The sequence below is a fragment of the Micromys minutus genome, assembly GCF_963924665.1.
Source record: "Micromys minutus genome assembly, chromosome: 19".
Taxonomy (NCBI): Eukaryota; Metazoa; Chordata; class Mammalia; order Rodentia; family Muridae; genus Micromys; species Micromys minutus.
In genome coordinates, this window is record NC_137954.1 from 10,563,562 (window position 1) to 10,584,284 (window position 20,723).

General features: G+C 45.2%; 2 protein-coding genes across 3 annotated transcripts in view; one reads left to right on the top strand and one right to left on the bottom strand.

The window, feature by feature from the left end:
- Positions 1 to 38: 38 nt before the first annotated feature.
- NIF3L1 (NGG1 interacting factor 3 like 1) lies at positions 39 to 19,969 on the top strand. The gene is made up of 7 exons (XM_080933421.1): positions 39 to 62; positions 2,031 to 2,486; positions 4,701 to 4,863; positions 7,761 to 7,887; positions 10,786 to 10,924; positions 12,483 to 12,566; positions 17,175 to 19,969. Exons 2-7 carry the CDS (start codon positions 2,054 to 2,056, stop codon positions 17,357 to 17,359), a joined length of 1,131 nt encoding a protein of 376 aa, XP_080789547.1. The 5' UTR covers positions 39 to 62; positions 2,031 to 2,053; the 3' UTR covers positions 17,360 to 19,969.
- ORC2 (origin recognition complex subunit 2) overlaps positions 19,970 to 20,723 on the bottom strand; it is a 33,501-nt gene continuing 32,747 nt past the window's right edge. For both annotated transcript variants that reach the window (XM_080933420.1, XM_080933419.1), the window contains exon 17: positions 19,970 to 20,108. In XM_080933420.1, coding sequence (XP_080789546.1) covers positions 20,022 to 20,108 — 87 coding nt within the window. In that variant the 3' untranslated portion in view covers positions 19,970 to 20,021. The remainder of the gene's footprint in view (positions 20,109 to 20,723) is intronic.

Below are 20,723 nucleotides of genomic sequence, written 5' to 3' on the forward strand. Positions count from 1 at the left end.
CTACGTTGCCAGGAGCTTCAGGCCAGAGCGGAAGTGACACCCCAGAAGCGTTTCTGCGCCTGGTGAGTAGTGGACGAATACAAGGCTCACGGGGTTATCTGTTCTTCTCCCTGGAGATGCACAAATGCGCCGGCTGTGCCGCGGGATATGAGCTTAGAAGGAGAGATTGCGGAGGAAAACTGCCTTGCTGCAGGAGGGGCGAGGGTCCTGACTCCGGGAATAAAGGCTGTGCCACGCGGCCCTTGATCATTCTGGAAAAGGCCGAGAGCCATGCATAAGTGAAAGAAGGAAGAACCATATGCGAGTGTAAAGAGAGCTCTCATATAATTGAAAAATAACAAATGGCTGTTCAGAGGGCTAGAGATAATGTAGATTGGCCGTGGATAGTCCAATCTCCCCGCTGTACTGTAGCTCCAGTCCATTTAAATATTGCTTTAAATGTGTCTGTAGTGTGAAACAGATCGGGACACATTCATGTCCTCTCACAATAGAAGTTTATTGAATAACAATAAAATCACAGGTTACATCAGTTTTGTTGGTAGCTCCTTGCAGAATATTTGGTCACACTGAACCCCCAAGATCGTGTTACTTGCTTGGGGGTTGAGGCATAGGAAACAAAACCTTTGTAGTTGTGTGGCTCAACCCCTTAGCACACATTTTTAATCTCAAACAATGAAGGTAAAGTTAGTTTGTAGAAGGAAGCACCCATGTTTGAAAGCGATGTCTGATTGATAGGCGAAGTGAAGAACCAGAGAAAAATTTGACAGAATAGGATGTGCCCAAGTCTCAGGAGAAGACTTAAGGGGTAGCAGAGAGAGACTGGAGGCAGTTTTACTGGGATAGTTATATAGAGAATGGTTGCAGAGAGATAACAAGCTAGACACAGGTGAAGACAGAAGGAGCCAGAGAACAAGAAGCAGCCAAAGGTCAGGACAGATTGCCAGGGTTAGTTTGAGGCCATGCAGAACAGTTCAGTCAGAGGCTGAGAGAAGCCAGATTCAATCTGTCAGCTTGGAGAGGAGTTTTGAGCCAGAACAGCTAAGTTGAACCAGCCCCCCAGAGCTTAGAAAGGGTGAACTTATTCAGCAATAATTCTCAGAGGCTGAAAACGTTGTAGGCCTAGATAAGATTGTTCAGAGGCTTAATCTAAGGACGGGGCCTAGATTAGCAGATAGGTGAATAAAAGCTATGTTTGCAATATCTGTGTGTGGCAGATATGTTTCCTTTATTCTAATCCACTGTTAACTCTCAGGTCATATATCGCATTGTAAATACATTACTGTTTTGAATTGCTTTGGTTCTTTGGTGACACTGCCCTTCCACTGTGCAGTTGATGACCATGGAAGTTTGCAGGGCCCATGCTTTTCCTCTTCTGTTTCTCTGTGTGGCAGCTGGCGTGTGTTCAGAGGCAAGCAGCTCTGGCTTCTTGCCTTGGCTCTGTTCATTTGTGGAGCGACCCATCTGCCCCAGTTTTTGCTTGTGCACTCAGAATTTTAAACAATGTTTGTGACAGGGTCTTAAGTAACTCAGGCTGGCCTCGAACTGATTGTATAGTTGAGGCTGGCCTTGCTCCCTATCCTCTACCTCCCAAAGATCACAGATCTGTGCCACTACACCTAGTTTCTGTGGTGCTGGGGACCGAACCTTTGTCATGGTAGGTAAGCACTCTACCAACTGAGCCATATCTTCAGCCCGTTGAATATTTTAGTTGTATCTATTCGGGTATCTTGGTGTGTGGGTTTGTGTGTGTGTGCAGCCGAGATGCAGGGTGTAAGGTTGAGGCAGTGGTGGGGAAAGCATCGAGGGTAATAAGAGGGTTGAGCATTCTATTGCATCATACTCTGCTAGGTGATACCCTGATGCCTTTGAAGAAAATGAGTTCAGATGGGTTGGCTGAGCCCAACATGCTTCAAGGCGGCAGAGCCACTGTGACTCTGAGTCAGTGTTGAAAGCTGTTTTACTCACATGCTTCATGCCTCAAAGTGCAGACGTGAACGGTACGTAATACCATTTCCTGTGCTGTGACGCAGGCACCCTTCTGCCTGGTTCCCGTATGCTGTCCTCGGCACACCTGGTCCCTGCGAGTGTGCGACAAGCCCGGTCGTGGATCCGCAGCTCTTCTCGTTCCTGCATGGATCTGAAGGCTCTTCTCTCTTCCTTGAACGACTTTGCATCCCTCTCATTTGCTGAGAGTTGGGACAATGTGGGGTTACTGGTGGAGCCCAGCCCACCCCATACTGTAAATACGCTCTTCCTGACCAATGACCTGACGGAGGAGGTGATGGAGGAGGCTCTGCAAAAGAAGGCAGACCTCATTCTCTCCTACCACCCTCCTGTTTTCCGGCCCATGAAGCACGTAACTTGGAAGACCTGGAAGGAGCGTCTTGTGATCCGGGCTCTGGAGAACAGAGTGGCCATCTATTCTCCTCACACTGCCTATGACGCCGCTCCTCGGGGAGTCAACAGCTGGCTGGCCAAAGGGCTCGGTGAGAAAACCCTTGTCCTTCCGTACTTAGTGATTTCCCTACAAATACTTTGAAAGTTTAGAATGCCATCCTAGTAAAGTTTTAATTGTCTTTAGGGGCAACAAGTTTTTCTATCTTTATATAATATTTAAAAATGATGTGTTGCCTAAATTTGGTAATTTAAGTTTCGTTTGAAGATGTATTTTATTTTTATGTCTGCTGAATGTTTTGCCCGCTTGTATGTAAGTGTACCACATGTGTGCAGTGCCCATACCAGCAAGAAGAGAGTGTTAGACTCACTTGAACTGGAGCTACAGACCCTTGTGAAAAGCCATGTGGGTGCTGGGAATTGAACCCAGGTCTTCTGCAAGAGCAACCTGTGCTCTCTGTGACTGAACCAGCTCTCCAGCCCAGGTTCCATTTAGAAAATGAAATATTTGTTGGCGGTGGAGAATTGTCTCAGCTCTTACAGAGGACCTGGGTTTCCAGCATGTACCTGGAGGCTCACAACCATTTAACTCCAGTCCCAGGGAACCCGTGCCCTCTTCTGACCCCTATGCATACACACATGGAGGCAAAATACACAGAAATAATGAAATAAATCTAAACAAAATCTCTTAAGAAAACTAAAAACGAAAGTTGTAAATTAGTCTTGGTGTGGTATAAGCTTAGTACTCTAAGCCTCCAGTAAGTCAAATCAGAAAGAGCTATAATTTAAGGCCAGCCTGAGCTATCTAACCAGACACTGTATCATCCCACCAAATCATAGACAAAAGGAAAACAAACAAAGGAACATTTTTGTGGTTCTGCTGCAGGGTCTCATGTATCTCAGGCTGGCCTTAAATTCAGGGTAGAGGATTGTCCTAATTTGCTTTCTGTTGCTGTGATAAACACCGTGTCCCAAAACACCTTGAGAAGAAAAGCGTTTGTGTCATGTTATGAGCCATCATGAAGCAAAGTCAGGGCATGAACCTGAAGTCCAGGCCACAGGCGAACACTGCTTACTGATTGGCCCCTCAGGACTTGCTCAGCCTGCTTTCTTAGACAACTCAGGGCCACCTATTCAGGGTCCTGGGTCCTCCCACATCAGTCCTTAATCAAGAAGTCCCAGTAACCTGCCTGCAGGCAGTGTGACAGAGGCATTTTTGTTTCAGTTGAGGTTTCCTTTTCCCAGATGACCCTGGTTTGTGTCAAGCTGACAAAAACTAACCATGACAGGGAGGATAATGTGTTAGTTTCGTCTTCATTGCTGGATAGGCTTCATAGATAGATCAGTTGTCACCAATGAGGTGTCAGCATCCCAGGCCTCACAGCTGCTGGAATCCTTGGGATGTGCTTGTTAGGTTCCTTATGTAGACAGCAAGCTTTTTGTCTGGTTTGTTATTGCTTTGTCTTTATTTCTGTTATTATTGTGTGGCTGTAGGAGCACAGAGTTGATTCCTTCCCAACACCGGGGGCTTCTGCGACTGAACTCAGGCAGGAGGCCTCTGTGACTGGTTCCTTTATCCAGTGAGACGTCTTGCTGCCCTCCTTGCCTTACTTTGTAGAGTCTAGTCTCAAGCTTGATCTCCTCCTGTTTCCCAGAGCTAGAAGTAGAGGCATGCGAACCACATACAGAAAGCCTCAGGCTCTCCGTCAACGCCCCCGTCCCGCACAGTGACGGGACTCAGCCGGCTTTACCTGAGTTTGGTACTCAGTTGTTGTTGTTGTTGTTGTTGTTGTTGTTGTTCTGGTTATTTTTTTTTTTTTTTTAGGCTCTGTGTAGCCTTGGCTGACTTGGAACTTACTTATAGACCAGGTTGGCTTTAAACTCAGAGATCCATCTGCCTCTGCCTTCCCAGCTCTGAGATTAAAGGAACACACCACCTTATAACAAAATGGTCATTATAAATGTATTCACCATATAAGTATCAGTGACCAATAGTTTGTTTTAGATGAATAGATTGACCAAACAGTGGGTAATTAAAAAAGAAAACAAAACAGTGATTCAATTTTTGTCCAGTTTTCCTGAAATATGACTCTTTGGGAAAATAAGGGTGAAAATAGATTTTACATATCCAGACCTAGACCAAATCTAGATTATAGAAACTGGTAATGAGTGTTAAGGGGTGTGTAGTTTGTGTGTACAAACATGACAATGAGTTCTGAGACATTTCATAGAGATTTTACTTAGAGTAGCTAATTTCTAATCCTAAAGCACCACAGAAGCCTGATGTCCACCCACTTTTTCTTTAGGAGCTTGCACTACCAGGCCCATCCACCCTTCCACAGCTCCGGACTACCCCACAGAGGGAACTCACCGACTAGAATTCAGTGCAAACCGCAGTGCAGACCTGGACAAAGTCGTGTCTGCAGTGAAAAGGTTGGGAGGTGTCTCTGTCACCTCTTTTCCTGCCAGGTACGTGATATGTTCCTCTGGTTTACAAACCTGCTTTTTTTTTATTTATTTGGTGTGTGTATTTGCATGGACACGTGCCTACCATAGTCCATGTGTGGAGTCCAGAAAACAGCTTGGGGGAAGTTGTCCTCTCTTTCTGCTGCAGGGGCTCCAAAGGCTGAGCTCATGCTGGCCTGATAGGAAGTTTTACTCTTCCCTGCTCATCTCTTTGTTTGCTTTAGTTTTTCTTTGGCACGGGGTTTCATGATGCCTGGCTGGCTGGAACCTCCTGCCCTTGCTCCAAGCGTTGGGGAACAGATGTCAGCTACGATTCCTGGCTCTATTTCTTCTTAAATTTTATTTGTTTATGTGTTTGGGTATTTTGTCTGCACTTAGGTCTGTACCACATATGTCTGGGGCCAGAGGAGGTTAGAAAAGGTCAATGGGTCCCCTGAAGCTGGAGGTGCTGACAGTTGTGGGTGCTCTGCCTGAGCAGCCAGTACTCTAACAGCTGAGCTACCCCTGCAGCCCTACGTCAAGCGTCTTTAACCCTCCTGGTGATGCTGAAAGATAACTGTGTTTACTTTAAAGGATGTGGACAGACCCTAGTGATGTATTAATATTAACATTATCAGTTTTCAGTGAAGCAGTGATTCCCATGCACCTAAAATGAGGAGCAAGTAAGATGGTGCCTGGCGAGGCCCATTACTCGGTCATTTAGAGGTAGGGTGGGAAAATGTATTCTAATGCCATTCAGGGAAGATAAGGACTGGGTTATGTCAGTGGTAGAGCACACACCCATGACCTGTGGGGCCCTGGTGATTCCAGGCACCAAAAAAGAAAAAAGAAAAAAAAAAGGGATAGGCTGGTGGGTTAAGTACCTGCTGCCAAGTCTGATGGGACCCATACAAATGTGAGGTTTGAATTGGACCTCTTCCAGGACCCCTTGAGAGAGACCCACAGAGGTGGTGATCGATGCAAAAGTAAGAGAGTCAGGGTCGTTCCACTTCCAGGGGGAGACAGACGACCCTGAGCAGATTCTAAGCGAGACCCCGAGCGGGATTTTATACCTTGCCGACAATTGGGGCAAAACTTGAACAATAGTAACTAGGCATGTACTACGCACATTTAGTGGAGCGAAACAACTTTCAAACTGACTCAGTGTACCGTACAGAGCTTTCCCAAGTGAGGGGGGTCTGTTGGGAGTTACAGTAGCTTTGTCTGACAGTTTGGCTTTTTCTTCCTGGAAGGGAGGGGTCTGTGCCCAGAGGTTTGTGGTGGAAATTTCCCACTGGCCTTAGAATGACCCCAACTCTGACTCTTTCACAAATGCACTGCTGCTCTACACACACACACACACTGAATAAAAACAAAGATTCAAAATCTAAATAATCCTTTCCTATGTATACTTTTGCTTTAGTGAGACAGGGTCCTACTTTGTAGTCCACATTGGCCTCAAACTTTTGATCCTTTTGACTCCTTCCAAGTATTAGGATATTGGCATGTACCATCTCACTCACCTGAGAAGTAGATATCCTTACAAACTTACGTAGTGATATAAAGTTTTGTTTTATTTTGGTTGCATTTTATTTAATTTTTTGATTGGTTGATTGAGACAAGTTCTCACTGTGTACCTCTAGCTATTTTGGAACTCACTCTGTAGACCAGGTTGGCCTCAAATTAACAGCGATCTGCCCAGCCTCTGCCCACAGAGTACTGGGATTGAAGGGATGCTCTGCCACACTGAGCACACACATTATACTCATGCTGTGGTATTGGGACTGAACTCTGATCCTTTGCCAAGAATGCAGGCACTCTTAACGGCTAAGTCATCTCTCCAGCCCATTTGTTTGCTTTACCTTATCTTTATTGTTTTGTTTAGAGTCTTTTCTGCAATTGAGGAACTCACAGAGAACCCACTGCTTCTGCTTTCCAAGAGTTAGGATCAAAGGCTTGGAGCACTATACTTGGTTTGTTAAGCTTTGAGATAGCTTGAGTCTCATATAGGCCAGGCTGGCCTCTAACTCATGAGCCTGCCTCTACTTCCCAGGGGCTGGGATTATAGGCATGTGGCACCCCACCAGGTCAGATAGCCTTTTTCTTTTTGGCCTTTAAAAATTATTTATTATTTTATTTTATTTTATTTATATGAATACACTGTCGCTGTCTTCAGACACACCAGAAGAGGGCATCAGATCCCATTACAGATGGTTGTGAGCCACCATGTGGTTGCTGGGACTTGAACTCAGGACCTCTGGAGGAGCAGTCAGTGCTTTAACCACTGAGCCATCTGTCCAGCCCTTAGGTAACCTTTTAAGGTGGCTTTTATTTCTAGAATTCTATGATCAGAAAATTCTCATGTGTCTTGTTTTTGTTTGGAGGCAGGTCTGGCTGTGGCTCAGTCTGACTTTCCATTCACCACAGACCTTTAGTGTCGTCCCCTGAGTGGTGAGACTATGGGCACTGGGCCCCAGAGCAGCTCTAATTCCATCTTGAGGACCCCAATTGGACTTCATTTTAATCCCTGGGGTCTTCATGGCAGAAAGAGGAAATGGACTCCACAAGTTGTACTCTGGAATCTCCACTATGGAACGTACACATTGTGTCATGTACACGTACATGTATACATGTATACCCATGGAAAAAAATCTGTTTTCTTTAGGTCTGTTCAAAAATATCCTGTTTTACTGGATTGTTCAAAAATGCATTTTACTGGACTTGTTGAAGGATGTAGCTATTGTTATTTTAAGGCTTAAGATGTGAGGGGGTTTCTGAGAGCACTGTTCCGTACGGTGTCAGGATTCTGAGCACTGAGTTTGAGGACACTGTATTAATCTGCTGCTCAGCTCTTTGGCTTCATATAAATCTATTATAGCAGTTTATACCTTTATCCTAATCAGAACTGATTGTTTTTCTAGGTGTGATGGTGAGGAGCAAACACGGATCAGTCTGAATTGTACTCAGAAGGCTTTGATGCAGGTGCTAGCTTTTCTCTCCCAGGACAGACAACTTTATCAGAAAACTGAAATTCTTTCACTGGAGAAGGTAAGAAAGAATTCTTCCTGCCCTCATGTTCATTTGCATCTGAACAGCTGTGGTGATGTGTAATTGGCATGCAGAGACAGCGTGTGTTTAATGTGTGAATGTTGGTGAACTGCATTACAGTTGTGTTGTAAATTCATTTGTAAACTGTTGAGTAAAACAGTCATCAAGGGCCAGTAACTAAAGGTGATTGTGGTAAAAGCCTGGCGCCCTGAGTTTGATCCGTAAAACTCAGACACACACACACACACACACACACACACACACACACACACACACACACACTCACACACACACACACTCACACACACACAGACATACACTCACTGTACACATACACACACTCACACACAGACATATACATTCACACCGCACACACACTCAAATACACACACAATCAATATGGTGAGCATACATTCCTGGAAACTATTATGCCTTAGTCAGAGTTTGTAGCCCTGCACAAAACATCGAGACCAAAAAGCAAGTTAGGGAGGAAAGGGTTTATTCAGCTTATACTTCCACACTGCTGTTCATCAGCAAAGGAAGTCAGGACTGGAACTCAAGCAGGAGCTGATGCAGAGGCCATGGAGGGATGTTACTTACTGGCTTGCTTCCCCTGGCTTGCTCAGCTTGCTGCTTTTTCTTTCTTTTTTTTTTTAAGATTTATTAATTTATTATATATGAATGAGTATACTGTAGTTGTCTTCAGACACACCAGAAGATCTCATTATAGATGGTTGTGAGCCACCATGTAGTTGCTGGGAATTGAACTCAGGACCTCTAGAGGAGCAGTCAGTGCTCTAACCACTGAGCCCTCTCTCTAGCCCTCAGCCTGCTTTCTTATAGAACCCAGGACCACCAGCCCAGGAATGGCTCCACCCACAATGGGCTGGGCCAGGGATGGCTCCACCCACAATGGGCTGGGCCCTTCCCCCTTGATCACTAGTTGAGAAAAGGCCTTACAGCTGGATCTCATGGAGGCATTTCCTCAACTGAGGCTCCTTTCTCTGTGATAACTCCAGCTTGTGTCAAGTTGACACAAAACCAGCCAGTACATATTGTGACAGTCTAGGACGAGTAAATCATCAGAACTTACTTCTTTCTGGTTTTAGACTTGGATATTTATTATCCTTCTGTGTTAGTTACTTTGCTATTGAAGATCACATCTTGATCCATAAGTAGGAAGCAGAGAGAGAACATTGGGAATGGCTTGAGTCTTGAAACCTCAAAGTCTTCTCCAGTGACCTCTTCTAATCTCCTAATCCTTCCTAAACAGTTTCGCAACTGGGGACCGAGTATTCAAACGAACAAGCAGGGCTGTATTCACTCAGGCCACTTGTTGCCCCCTCCCCGGAAAGGCTCAGGGCCATGTAATCAGGAAAAATGAGTTTAGTCTGACTTCTGTCTGCATGGACCTCACTAGTCTCAGCACTGTCTCAAAGTCACCGTCCAAGTCTCTTCTGAGACTCCAGGCGGTCTCTTACTTGTAACCCTGTGACATCAAAAGTAAATCCCAAATTTCCAAAACACAGTGGCACAGAACGTACATTACTATTCCTAAAAGGAGGAAGGGCGTATAGGGAGGAAACACTGGACCAAAGCCAGAACGAACCCATCAGGGTAAACGCCAAGTCTTGTTTGTAGTTCTGTCTGGTGTCACAGGGCTTAGACGGTGCTTCCTCTGTGGCTTTGCTGACTGCAGCACGCTTCTCTTGATCCCACCAGGCAAGAACAAGACCATAGCCACGATTTTTGAGCCAAATTTGAAGCAAACTTTATCAAGTACTGGCTAGGACAGTGGACACTGGCCAGGTCTACACCTGGGGTTCCCCGAGAATGGCATGAATTACAATAGCCAGAGGCTTATTAAGGCAGAGCCTACAAGGTCATGTTCTTCATGCCTTTGTCCACTTGGGGGCAAGCGTACATCCTGACTTACTACCTGTGCACGATCAAGCATATCCTCTGTAGTTGGGGTAACCAACTTTGTTTACAGAAGTGAAAACAAAGTTAGCTGGGTGAGGCCTTGCCCTGAGGCGTCCCAGTTCACCTGAGGCTTTCTACCTGACTCTTGCGCTCACACTGCAGCTCCTGCATTAATTTCCTCGTGCTCTTTTCTTCAAGCTCCATTTTATCTTTCTTTTTGCCCTGCCTGCTCCTTTTCATTGTAGAGGTGCGTAAGAGAGGTCACCAGTAACAAGGCAAGAGTCAGTATTTGGCTTTCTTGAACTCTCCTCTATCAAACCTTTTGGTTTAACCTGAGGCAGGTTTTTAGGACAACAGCCACATTCTTTGCCAAACTATCACAAGAATCATCTGAAGCCCAGTTGCTAATATTGGTCACTGCGGAACCTTTTGAGCTAGGCCTCTGTGTCCACATTGCTCTCATCCAGCCCGTCCTTTCCCAGTGTACTTGACATCACCCCTTTCATCTTCTTTCTGGTTTTCTGTAAGATCTACATCCAGTAAAACCAAAGAACTCCCTTCCGGGCCCAGTCCCCCTTCTTAAATAATTTGTGTGTGAGTGAGTGTTTCTTGTGTAGACTGTGCCTCTGGAGGCCAGAGAGATACTGGATCCCTTTGAGTTACAGGTTGTTGTGAGCTGCCATGTGGGTGCTGAGATCCAAATTTGGCTCCTCTGCAAGAGCAGCCAGTGCTCTTAACTGCTGAGCCATCTCTCCAGCCCCCAGTTTGTCATTCTTTTGTGTTCCCCTAACAGCAGCACCTACCTTGATTATGTGTTAAATACTTAGGAGGGTGTGAGCTCCCAGAAGCTAGAATGTTTTTGTTAGGCTTGCATCCCAACCCTTAGCTGAAGCTTCCTATCGTAAGCTTATGATTCCAGTTCGTACCTTCTTTAGGAATTGGGACACAGCACCTCTAACTTGTATTTCTTTTCAGCCTTTGCTTCTGCATACTGGAATGGGACGGTTGTGTACACTGGATGAATCTGTCTCCCTGGCAACAATGATAGAGCGAATCAAAAGACACCTAAAGCTGTCTCATCTTCGCTTCGCTCTTGGAGTGGGGAGGACCTTAGGTAAGTATCTTTCATCATCTCACACCTGATCTTATAGAGTGGCCCCAACCTCCTGTTCCTTTTGCTTCTATCTAAAAGTGCTGGGATTCAGGTGTATACTGTGTTCTCCGTGTGGGTGGTAGAAATTGTTGGAGCTCAGGGAGATGACTGGCTTACTTTGTGGACTACAGCTCCCCAGCCTAAGTGATAAATGGTCTCTTAGCCATTCTGTGCCCAGCTCTAGTTGGCCTTGGAAGCCTGCTGATTATAAGTGGTCGTTGTCGCAGAGGGAATGGAGGGGTTAAAATCACAAGGTCCACGTTCTACACTGGGCAGGGTGTGGCGATGCGTACCTTTACTTGTAGCACCTGGCTGAGGCAGGGGGATCTCTGTGTGTTGTCAGACACCCTGGGACTGGGTTATAGGAGGTGGTGGGCCACAGACGTGGACACTGGGAACCAATCTTGGGTCCTCTGGAACAGCAGCAAGATTATCATGAGCATCTTCCTCTTCGGCGTTGCATTTCTTCCTCTAGCTTGTTTGGTCGGTCCCTCAACCCTCTTGCTACTGTCTGCAGACCTAGCTGAGGTTTGTTATTTGCAGTGAGGCAAAGCCCAGGGCTGCAACGTTGCTATTGCTCAGAGGCTTATGGGTTTGTGCAGCTGCGTTAGAAGGAACTATGCCCTTGTCTTGTTCCCTTTGTGGTATCAAACATGGATCATTTACCTAAGTTCTCTTAAATTTTTTTTGGAACTAGACATGCTGGCACACTAATTTTGGGCACTTGGAGAGTGGAGGGAGGAAGGGTCACTAGTTCTGTCCAAGGTCAAATTTCAAGAATTGAGATCTGGCCCTGAACTTAGAGTCATCCTTACAGATGCTGGGATTACAGGCATGCACAACCCCCACCCGACTCCATGCACCATCACCACCTGACTCCATGCACCATCACCATCCCCACCCTACTCCATGCACCATCACCACCTGACTCCATGCACCATCCCCACCCGACTCCATGCACCATCCCCACCCGACTCCATGCACCATCACCACCCGACTCCATGCACCATCCCCACCTGACTCCATGCACCATCACCACCTGACTCCATGCACCATCCCCACCTGACTCCATGCACCATCACCACCTGACTCCATGCACCATCCCCACCTGACTCCATGCACCATCCCCACCTGACTCCATGCACCATCCCCACCCGACTCCATGCACCATTCCCACCTGACTCCATGCACCATCCCCACCTGACTCCATGCACCATCCCCATGCCTGACTTTGGCTTTGCTGTTGCTTTGCATTTATTTTTTGGGACAGGATCTCACAGAGTGGCCCTGGCTGTCCCAAAACTATGCAGATCAGGCTGGCCTTGAACTCACAGAGCTCTACCTGCCTCTGCCTCCTAAGTGGTGTACCACCACACCCTTTTTAAAATCAGACAGCATAATTCTTTACATTGGTCTAGTCAGTCTGCATTAGAGTTATAATTGTAGAGTTATAATTTTCATGTTAAACTGAAAGGACCGTATCTCGACAGTAACACCTGTTGGTGCTTTTGTCTTGAAGAGTCCTCAATCAAAGTTGTGGCTCTGTGTGCTGGCTCTGGGGGCAGCGTTCTACAAGGAGTGGAGGCCGACCTTTACCTCACAGGTAGGACTATTTCTGGATCTATTCCTCAACCTTATTTTACTTCCGCCTTCTTGGAGCTCTGCTAGGGCTCCCAGCTAGGCTCCGAGATCAGCCGCCACCAGGCTCTGCTCTGCTGACAGCTGGCTGTTTTTCCTGGGAGCTACAATCGCTCCCCCAGTCACTCCTGGCTAGCATCACCAAGCTGCCAACAACCGCCCTGGCTGCCTGCTTTCTCCTCCTGCCCATCTTAAACGCCACAGATGGAAAACAGTTATTTAAAACTAGTCAGATAACTCAATGGCCGGGCGAAGAATTTCCTGCCCTAATCTTATCAACTAGCTCTCTTCATCCTCCTTGGCCCCCATTTGCTGTGGAGGGTACAAACTCCAGGTGCCCCAAGACCTACATGACTGTCGCTTCCTTGTTCCAAAGCCTGGTCCGAAATCCCCTTTCTCTGTGTCTTTTCTCTACCTGTTTCCCTTTGTCCAGCAATGGGCTTCCACCTCTTTTATTGACACAATCAAGAACCAATCAGGGAATCTACACCTCCCTCTACACTTTACTTCTTAGACATTCAGAACTAGCAGATTTCAGGGCTGTGTGGGGCAGGGCTAAAGTATAATCAACAGCTTTTCCCCTTTTGTTTGTTTACAGTGCAGGGCCTTGAACAGGAGCCTCCTGCATGCAAAAAACACTATGCTACTGAGCTATGCCAAAACAGGAATCGTATCCAATCAAAGGCATGCTGTGTTGTCTGTAGAGGGAAGAAATCACTTTAGAATCTATGTTTGCCCCAAGTTGATTTCAGTGGGTATCTAACCAGTTTTCTTCTCAGATTTTATGTCAGCAAGTGGGATGCTTTCTCCCTTGCCACCTGGGCTGGAAAGAGGTTCCTTTTGGCCCAAAAGGCAGGTCAAGCTCTGAAATCTTTTTGGACTCTTCCCTTATCTCTACTCAAGTATATGTTCTACCGAAAGTACTACACTGTACCTCTGATAATCCCCCGAATGAGTTTTTATTGGTTTTGTTTTGGTGGTTTTTAAGTTTTATGTTCCACAGTGCACATGTGGAACTCAGAAGGCAACTTTTAGGAGCTGGTTCTCATCGCGTGGGTTTCTAGGATTGACCATGGGTTGTCAGCTTGAGGGCAAGTGCCCCTAATCACCGAGCCTCCTCACCGCCACCAAGCCTGTGCGACAGGTCTCACTGGGTGGTCTCGGCTGGCCCGGAGCTCACCTTGTAGACAAGTTGATCGTGAACTCATGGAGATCTTCCTGCTCCTGCAGGCTGAGACTAAAGGTATACACCACCATACCTGGCTGTTTTGGACTTGACCTGACCTAGAACTCCGTGTGTTAACTAGCCTGATCTTGAACTTACAGCAACTGCAATTCTTTTGCCTGTTTCCAGTGGCCGAGATGACAGACTTGTGCCACCACGCACAGTCCCAAATTTGAGTTTTCCAGTGTACATATGATGGACTAGCCATTGGCACTAAGAGTGCCTTTTGTTGTGACCCTTTGTACGTTCAGTGGTAAGCTCACCTAAGAGTGCCTTTTGTTGTGTCCCTTTGTACGTTCAGTGGTAAGCTCAAAACAAACCAAACCAAACCCTAGACGTTCCTGACACTGTCATTGTTCTAACTCTCTTTAGTTGTTTCTTTGTACTGACTCCACTGTGCATTTCTGGTACATAAACCATGATTGTTTTCTGACCCCTGGCTTCCCACTCTGTCCTTGAGGACATAATCTAAAACATTTTATTTAGTTTGTTTATTGAGACAGGGCCTCACAATGTAGCCCTGACTGGCCTGGCTTGTTATGTAGACCAGGTTAGCCTGGAAATGTAGAAATCACCTGCCTTTAAAGGCATGTGTCACCACGTCCTTCTTTTTGTTTTTTGAAACTAAGTCTTAGAGCGAAGGCCAGGCTAGCCTCAACCCTGTCATCCTCCTGCATCAGTGTGCACCCAGGTCAGCCCTGGTTAATTTTTACTGAAAAAAAAAATGAGGCTGGGGGATGCTGAGTTGGTGAAGTGCTTGCCATGTATGCATGAGGACCTGAGTTTGCTCCAGGACCAACATTAGAATAACCACAGCAGCCCATACCTACAATCCCAGTGCTAGGGAGAAGACAGAACTCTGGGGCTCACTGTCAGCCCGTCTAGAGGAGTTGCTGCACTCCATTTTCAACAAAAAACCTTATCTAAAAATATAAGGTGGAGAGAAAAATTAGTAAGTGTACTAACTTCCCATGTTTGCATAAGGGAGTGTCATAGTTCTAAGATGATACAAGGACTCATTGAGGGGGAAAAGTGTCAACTATGTGCACTTCATGTCCAAATGGTTCCGGAGTAAATAAATACCTGTGTGTGCACATAATCCTTACATACATATGGAAGGCTTTGGATCTGTCATGACTATATTCTTAAACCAAGAAGCCACAGAAGTTTAATTAGGGAAGTGTTGGGTGGCTGACGGCACAGGCTGACGGGGCGGGAGTTCCATGTGAAATCCCTAAGTGCACAGCAACAGACAGCACCCCTTGACCTGGTTACTGCTCAGAGATAGGGCCAAAAATCTGGAGGTACACCTGCTTGTCCTCTGCTGCTTAAGGTCAGCACAGAGGGAGCAGGCTCTAGTCGACGGTCAAACCCACTTCCTTCGAAGCTTCTCTCGGGTCTGTTTTACTTTCTGCCACTGTCTTATTTGTTTCTCTGTGACCCTTCCATGTGTGTCCTCTGAGCACGGCTATCCTGTCACACTCGTCCTTTCTTTCACTCCTGGGATCTCCAGGATCCTCTCCTCTCTTCCCTGCTAGTTCTTCTCTTCTCGTCCTGATGATCTGAGCTTCATGTGTTGTTCAGTCCTTTTCTGCCCTCCATGGGCACTCATACCTCGTGGTAGTATGCACTCTCAAACACAGACACACATACAGTTATCAACAAACCCACTTCTTAAAAGTTATAATATGTGCATGAGATAAATTCAAGCAATTGCAAAATGTATTTTTTTTAAGATTTACTTACTTTATTTATATGAAAACACTGTAGCTGTCTTCAGACACACAAGAAGGGGACATCAGATCCCATTACAGATGGCTGTGAGCCACCATATGGTTGCTGGGAATTGAACTCAGGACCTCCGGAAGAGCATCTCTCCAGCCCATCGTATTTTTAAATGGTGCTCAAACACAAACTTTTCCTGTTCCCAACAATGAGCTGACAGTTCTGTAGAGTTGAGAATAGCTCACTTTCCCAAGAACACATTTTTTTTTTTTTAATTTATACATTTGAAAAATGTATACAGGCCTGATGGTGCAGGACTCAAGTCCTATGACTTGGGAGGCAGGTGAAGCTCTGTATTTGAGGCCAGCTTTGTCTACAGAGTGGTTCTCAGGACAGCCAGAGCTACACAGAGAAACCCTGTTTTGAAAAAACAAAACAACAAATATTTTTAAAAAGTTATTTGTAATGGCCTTATGTCTGTAAATACTGGTCAGAGTTTAACTTTTTATGGACAAACCAAACTGTACATGACACACACAGGCAGACATGTGCTTCCGGAGTTTCGTGTCTTGATTATATCCATCCCCCTCTGCCACAGTGTTTTTGCTCTCAAATTCACTTAGCAAATTCACAAGTGGTGCTTTTAAAAATCCAAAACATTTGAGTTTTTCCTATATTTTTCTCACATTAACTTTTTTTTTGTTTTGCTTTTTGAGAAAGGCTCTTTCTGTGTAGCCCTGGCTGTTGTGGAACTTGCTCTGCAGACCATGCTGGCCTCAAAACTCAGAGATCTACCTGCGTCTCCCTGAGTGCTGGGATTAGAGGCGTGTGCCACAGCCCAGACACAATAACCTCCTAACAAGGCACTTTTTTGTTTGGTTACTTATTTGTGACAGGTTTCCCTGTAACCCAGGATAACCTCCAGCTCTTTATTTAGCTGAGGCTGGCCCGGAGCTCTTGGTCCTCTTGCCTTAGTGCCCCAAATTCTACAAGTACGGGTATACAGTGCCATCTTTGGCAGCATTTTGGCAGTCAAAGAAAATATTTGTCTAAAATGTTCCTAAACATTGAGTAGCACAAACCTCAGAGGAAAATCCCACCATGTGGACTCAGGTAGCAGGTCATAGTAAAGGTGCCGGCACTTCAGAATCCTGTACTAAAGTACAGATGAAACAAAATGGAATTCACGTTTTGGGGTCAGTGGGTAAACACACTTCCCTGCAAGAGATGACTGGACTTCAATTCCAGATCCTACAGAGGGAGGAGAGAACTGACTTTTGACCTCTGCACATATACCAAAGATACATACATGCATGTGTGTATACACAGTGCTTTCTCTGTCTTCTATTCCATTCCTGTATCCTTGCTCTTGAACATAGACATGATTCAGCATCCTAAAGTGATGTGTACAGTTGGGTTTGAACTTTTTTCTGTGTTTGGCAGCAAACACAGGACCTTGTACATGAGGCAAGCATCCTACATCTGACCATACCATATGTCTTCCATCTCTGTACCCACTAATACAGAGTCTTGTTCACTCATCCATAATACAAAATTTTCTGCTGTCAGAGTCAGAGTGCAGACTCCGAGTCTGATCTTTAAGTTGTTGTTCTTTTTTTGCAGGCGAGATGTCCCACCATGATGTTCTGGATGCTGCTTCCAAAGGGATAAATGTCATCCTTTGTGAACATAGCAACACGGAAAGAGGCTTCCTTTCTGAGCTTCAAGAAATGCTGGGTGTTCACTTGGAGAATAAGATTAATATTATCCTGTCTGAGACAGACAAGGACCCTCTCCATGTGGTCTAAAATTCGAGGACCTCATGATGACAGAAGCCACAGATCACCTGGATTGAAAAAGGACTGTGCAGGAAGTGGAGCACCACCCTTCTGCAGAACTGCAGTGGGTTTCTCATTTCAGTTCACTGATCTGGCTCACCAAATGTCATAGCTTTTCCTACTGTAAAACTGTAAAGAGTACATCAAAGACTAATCTTCCTGTGGTTGTTTTTGTTGGTGCAGGGACTCGTTTACCATTCTAGTTGGCAGCATCAACTAAACATGAGGTGAACCGATGCAATAGCCAAGTTCATTAAGAGCATCAGACAGTTTATCCTCTGAGTCAAAGGACCAGCCTCATGTAGCAAACACATATTTTCCATAGAGGTGTGTGAACAGTAGCAGCCAACTGTAATGAATAATCTAAAGTGAACTCACTCCTATCGACGTGCTCAACCTGGGAAGGGCACAAAAGCACATCTCAAGAACAATTTTGTGTTTTTGAAGAAACTTGTGTAAGAGTTGTCTCACTCAGAATTCCCCCCAGAGGACTTTATTCTTTGACTATGCACCAAACTATTAGGAGCTCCAAACTCCTCCTAATAAATGGTGTTACGTGTTCAAAATATGACTCTGATTATTACCCGGCATTTTCTGCAGTCACTCTACAAGCCAGACTCAGAAAGACATACGCTGGGCTGGAGAGATGGCTCAGTGGTTAGAGCACTGACTGCTCTTCCAGAGCTCCTGAGTTCAATTCCCAGCAACCACGTGGTGGCTCACAACCATTTGTAATGGGATCTCTGATGCCCTCTTCTGGTGTGTCTGAAGACATAAAGTAAATTTTTAAAAAAAAGACACATGCAAGCACCTAGAATTTGTGTGTGCTATGCAGGCTATAAAGCCAGAAAGATGCATGTGCTAAGAAAGCAGAGAGGGGATCATGGGGAGGGGAATGGATGAAAACCAATACAGTGATACTATGTACTTGGAAATGTCATAAGGGAACCCATTACTTTTTCATGGTAACCTGAAAATTAACAAAAAGAGTTCCCCAGTGAAATTACACCTTCAGCCTAGAAACAAATCAGGCAGGAATTACAGCTTCAAGACAGGCTATAAGTGCTATGCATGGAGGGATGATGCTGTTCAGAGAAGTGTGTGAGTGTACAGTGATCTGGCATTAGATTTGTATGGTGCATCCAATCCTTTTCAGACACTTCAAAACAGCTAGCTACAAAAGGACTCTGCAAAGTGGCCTTTCATTAATAGTGTGACATCTATTAACAAAAACTAAAGACAAACTACAAAGATGTCACATTATATAATTAGATGTTTATACTGTAGGAGTTACACTAGAAAGATTAAGCAAACATGTAAAAGTCCATGGGGTTGGGGAGATGTCTTAGAGGGTGAGAGTACCTGTGTTTGGGTCCCCAGCATTCACGTAAAAAGCTGGGCAGGCTATGTACTGGTGGGACCGGCTGAGGCTGATAGCTCACTGCCAGCCCGTCCTGCCTACAGGGAGCTCTGGTTCAGCCAGAGACCTTGTCTCAAAAATAAAGCAGAAGGTGGTGGAAGACATCAAGTTCAGCCTCTGCACAGACACCACACTCATACCACACTCCACACTCGCAAAGTGCAGACCAGCAGGTTTCATGTTACCAATGTGTATTTTTTATTAAATGGTTGTTGCTTTTCTGAAACAGGACATCACCAAAGCTTAGACTGGTCTAGAACTCACTAACTAGTCCAGGTCTTGAATTCATGTTTTCCTCCTGCCTCTGACTTCTTGATGTTGGGATTACAAATGTCAGGTCATGTCTTGTTTTAAAAGGAGAGAAGCAGTCTGCCTGCCTTTGACTCCTGAGTGCTAGGATTAAAGGTGTGTGCTACCTATCCCTGCCAGCTATTTGAGAAAATGAAAAATGTCAACGTACAAGAATGATGAAATGTCTTTATTTTCTACTGTCCTGAAAACAATAAAATGTAAATAAGGAGTTTATTTCTTAGCCTGGCTTCTCATTTGTATCATAAAAATCAAGGTCTGGGACAGATACTAGCTATTTTAAATATGCTTTCTAGATTGGACACATGCCCTACATAAACATAATCCCTTACACTTCTCCCATAATCTCAGTTGAATAATGTCAGTTGTCTTTAGTATGTGTGGCCTAAGTCCACAAAGAAAAAGCTGGCTCATCTTAGTCCACTGATACCTTTTCTCATCATTTCAGAAAAAGTCAGGACCACCTCCTTCTTCATCAGTTCTGTGAGATCTCTATGCTCTCAACTCTTTGTAATCTGATGATCTGAAGCAAGTGCACTTGTCATAATTCAGCTCTGGAGTGTTAAACTGCCCTAAAAAATTAGGGGTAGCATCCAGTATAAAATAATCCAAAAACATCGAGTTCCAAATAATCCCTGAGCATACTGTTCAACCAGCAAGAAGTCTCCAGAGAGGTAATAAATTAAAGGCACATTTTTTCCCAACTCAACGACCACTGCATAGTATTAGAGACAGTACACCAGCCAGGCTAATCAAAGCCAAGTGGATGACACGCCTCTTCCACAGAACACCTTGTATGCTGGAGAGAATGACCTCATGTTGGATGTAAACCAGCATTCTTACTAGAGGAGCGGCAGCTGGGGCAATGAGTCTTCCACATAAAGTTCGAGGGTAAGAGACAGCCTATGCCTCCTCTTCCTCCTTCTCCAAGAAATCGGCCAATGTTCCGCTGTCAAGAGGAATCAGCAAATATTCTACACCATCAGTTCCCTACAAGATAAAAGAATATTCCATCTGTTAATCTCCTCAAAATGTCCTGTTTTTAATACATTTACAGATTGGACCAGATTCATTATTATTCATAGGCTACATGTAGCTGGACACACCTGCTAGATCCTTCATCCCTTTTCCCTTTCCAAACCTGACAGGGCCTTTTCTGTTTGACTTCCCCTATTATGAGTTTCATCTTACTGACTTTTGCTGTGTTTGGGACAGGATCTCAATATGTAACCTTGGCTTGCCTGGAACTCACAGAGATCTGCCTATCTCTTCCTCCCAACTGCAGGAATTAAAATGTGCCACACCACACCCAGCCTTCACCTTGTTTGGAAGACATTTAAGTAGCTTTCACCTCAAAATATCTTTTGGAGTTGGAAAGATTGCTCAGCAATAAGAACATCAACTGCTCTTCCAGAAGCTCTGGGTTTGGTTCCCAACACCAGCATAGCTCACAACCTTCTCTAACTCCATTTGCAGGGATCCAACACCCTCTTCTAGTTTCTACAGGAACTAGGCATCATACATACATGGTGCAGAGACATATAATGCCTCCCCCTTCTCCAACCAGGCACATCATGCCGCGTGCTCAATGCCACCTCACCCATA